The sequence below is a fragment of the Alexandromys fortis genome, unplaced genomic scaffold, assembly GCF_014885135.2.
Source record: "Alexandromys fortis isolate MF-2015 unplaced genomic scaffold, M_Fortis_MF-2015_v1.1 scaffold_13, whole genome shotgun sequence".
Lineage (NCBI taxonomy): Eukaryota > Metazoa > Chordata > Mammalia > Rodentia > Cricetidae > Alexandromys > Alexandromys fortis.
Window position 1 is genome coordinate 15,327,173 of NW_026067908.1, and position 3,400 is coordinate 15,330,572.

The window sequence follows — 3,400 nt, forward strand, 5'->3', positions numbered from 1 at the left end:
ATTTGGACCTTGAGATTTCAGTCCGGTGCTCCAATGTGGGTCTCTGTCTCTGTCTCTGTCTCCTTTCATCGCCTGATGAAGGTTAATATTCAGGAGGATGCCTATATGTTTTTCTTTGGGTTTTCCTTCTTATTTAGCTTCTCTAAGAACCCGAATTATAGGCTCAATGTCCTTTATTTATGGCTAGAACCCAAATATGAGTGAGTACATCCCATGTTCCTCTTTTTGGGTCTGGCTTACCTTACTCAGGATAGTGTTTTCTATTTCCATCCATTCGCCTGCAAACTTCAAGAAGTCCTTGTTTTTTACTGCTGAGTAGTACTCTAATATTAGGTTCAAACTTTAGCTGTCTATTGACTTTGTACTAGATGAACATTAGGATCCTATCATGGTGGGGAACTTAGCATATGTTCCTCAGAATATCAGTGGATGGAATCATTTCTGATCTGTGGGAACACTCAAGATGTCTAGACAGAAAAGTAGCCATCTAAGCATTGGTAATGATACCAGGTAAATATGGGACAGATCATCTTTATGTAGACCAGGACAAAATACAGGCGAGACTGGTACTAAGCATGTAGCTGATAGCTGGTTTATGATGGTATTCTTCTGTTTAGTTCCACTTCTTTTATAGATTTGCAAGCAGGCATGGGAAATGGAGTTCAGCCGACTACAAGTTAAAAGAGTAAATGTTGTTTTTGTTTGTTTGTTTAACCTAAAGTAACGTTTAGGGTGATTGATTTTTCTGTAATAACACATCATCCTCTGATGATTACCTCTAAAATAGAAAAGGATGCTGCCTTAAGTTCACATGATAAACTCGAACTTTTGATCATTTTACTCCGCCTTCCTCATATCATAAAAACATAGAGATATATAAGCTTTCTATTTGGTTATTATACTGAACACATCTGCATTGCAGGTAATTATGTCTAGTCTACGATAAATATTTCCACATGTTTTTTGTTCCACGTAAAAACTGATAAACCCTATGATCATTTCAATTTTTTATTCATTTGAATTTAGTACTGATATACACATATATATATACTTATAAACATGTATATATGCATATATGTTGGCTGCACAATTAAACTGCACAAGTGCGTATTTATAACTGTGAGTGTTTGAATTATTTTTAAAGACTTGAGGAATGTGAACTGCCTTATACAGGTAGGCTAATGATCTTAAAATTTATTAAAATAGTATTTGGGGTCAATTAAGTGTTTTATAAAAACCTTAACATGTTATTTGTTTATATAAGACACCATTCATTGAAATTGAAGGAATAAGGACTATAAAATTTAATATTAATGCACATAGATTTTGATAAGGATGTTCTTCCAAAACAGACTACAATGAAAAATTGATTAGAATTCATTTCAATTGATTAATTAATTAATGGTCAAGGAAAAAATAAGAATTATATGTCACACAATGCTTTAAGTTTATCAAGAGGCCTCTTAGCAACATATCTTAGAAACACTTATTAAAATAAATTGTCTTCAAAAATATCCCTAACATATAAGTAAAAATTCTAATAAATGCTCTTACTGAGCTGTAATACACATAAAAATGACATATTTCAAAAATCTCATTTTTAAATTTTCCTTTCCATGATTATGATTTCGGGAGAGAGATAGAATCCCAACAAACAGTCACATTCAAAACTCATACATGTTCTATCGGGAACTCACCAAGGCCAGCTGGCCTGGATCTGAAAAAGCCTGGGTTAAAACAGGTCTCACTGAACATAGTGGACAATGAGGGCTACTGAGACCTCAAGAACAATGGCAGTGGGTTTTTGAGCCTACTGCACGTATTGTCTTTGTGGGAGCCTAGGCAGTTTGGATGCTCACCTTATGAGACCTGGATGGAGGAGGGTGGTCCTTGGACTTCCCACGGGGCAGAGAACCCTGATTGCTCTTTGGGCTAACAAGTGAGGGGGACTTGATTGGGGGAGGGGGAAGAAAAGGGGAGGTGGCGGTGGGGAAGAGACAGAAATCTTTAATAAATTTAAAATAAAATAAATAAAAAAGCAAAATAAAAAAACTCATATATTTCAAAGTTCTTATCTCTTCCAATTTAAACTGAAGAAAAAAACATTATTTTAAAAGCAGACTGTCAACGACTGCTCAACCTGCCTAAAGTCTCATCACTGCTCAGGGTAAATTCTGTGTTTTTAAAAATCAAGTTTTCTCCTTAATATTATCTCAAACCTTTAAGAGGATACATTTGCTTAGAGAAAATTTATTTATTTGCTTAGAGCTATGAAAATAAAACCAAATGGTGTAACTTTAAAACTGACAAGTTACAGATCTAAATAAAAGCTACAAAAATTAGATTTTACAACAAAGAATCCACCTTCAGTGACAGCTATGTGCATCTATGGACTCTCTAGAAGCTACTTGGATTTTTAAGCCCTGTACATAGTAACAAAGTAGTTTATTAGTAAGTGCAAATTGTAATTACCAAATTAAACCCAAATTCTTCTCAGCGCCTAGTGTAACTGTTATTTGAAGGGAAAAGCCACAACTCCAAAGGTCTATCTAGTTAAGCTTGCAACAGAGCAGAGCGGAGAGCTCTGACCATTAGGAGTAGGGCCTGATCCAACTGGAGGGAGTGGCTAAGCCCTCTAATTACAGAGGGAGGGTTGGGCCTATAAAGGCGGGGTGTCTGTGCTCTCTGGGTCTTAGGGCCTCCAAGGGATATGATGGGGTGTCATCGGAAGAGGACTGGAGTAGATTATTTGAGAACACTATAACATTAGGAGCCCTGAGCCTCAGCTCAGACCCTCATTTCTCTGAAGAGTCCACTTGATGCCAACCATGTTCACTGCCTTGGGCTCCCTGGTGACCACCATCTGGGCAGTGCTCCGTCTCCGGACTCTCTTGCTGGCTGTTGTCACCTTTCTTTTCCTGGCTGACTACCTCAAAAGACGGCACCCCAAGAACTTTCCACCTGGTCCACGATGCCTGCCCTTCATAGGCAACTTATTGCAGTTGGACATGGGGCAGCCGCACATGGGGATCCACCAGGTAGGAAGGTACAAGATTGTTTGGCTCTGAGCTGGCCTAATCCTGAGCTGGTGGATCTGCGACTTCTGGGAACTGGGGGCTGTGGGCGGGCAAGCAGGGCTCCAAGGCTCATGCTTCTGGTCCCTAAGCCCAGGACAAATACCTTCTAAAGATGCACTTTTAAGAAATATGCAGCTCAGGACCAGGAGAGACATCACTGGGGTGAGTGAGTTTCTGACCGCGGCAGCAGCCCAGGACAGGGAACTCAGACACCCCTCCTACACTTCCTGGTCATCCTCAGGGGCTACTCTGCCTGATACTTCCTCTCTCTTTCTATCCCACCCAGCTTGCATCCACAACCCTACCCCCCCCCTCCGTCTGAC

The 3,400-nt window shown here is 39.6% G+C and overlaps 2 protein-coding genes across 6 annotated transcripts in view; both read left to right on the forward strand.

Moving 5' to 3' along the window:
- LOC126498042 (cytochrome P450 2J4-like) overlaps window positions 1-3,400 on the forward strand; it is a 139,957-nt gene that overhangs the window by 42,298 nt on the left and 94,259 nt on the right. The gene's annotated exons all lie outside the window — the stretch shown is intronic.
- The window catches only part of LOC126498076 (cytochrome P450 2J4-like), a 26,851-nt gene continuing 26,126 nt past the window's right edge, over window positions 2,676-3,400 (forward strand). The window contains exon 1 of the mRNA XM_050136428.1: window positions 2,676-3,038. Coding sequence (XP_049992385.1) covers window positions 2,820-3,038 — 219 coding nt within the window. The 5' untranslated portion in view covers window positions 2,676-2,819. The remainder of the gene's footprint in view (window positions 3,039-3,400) is intronic.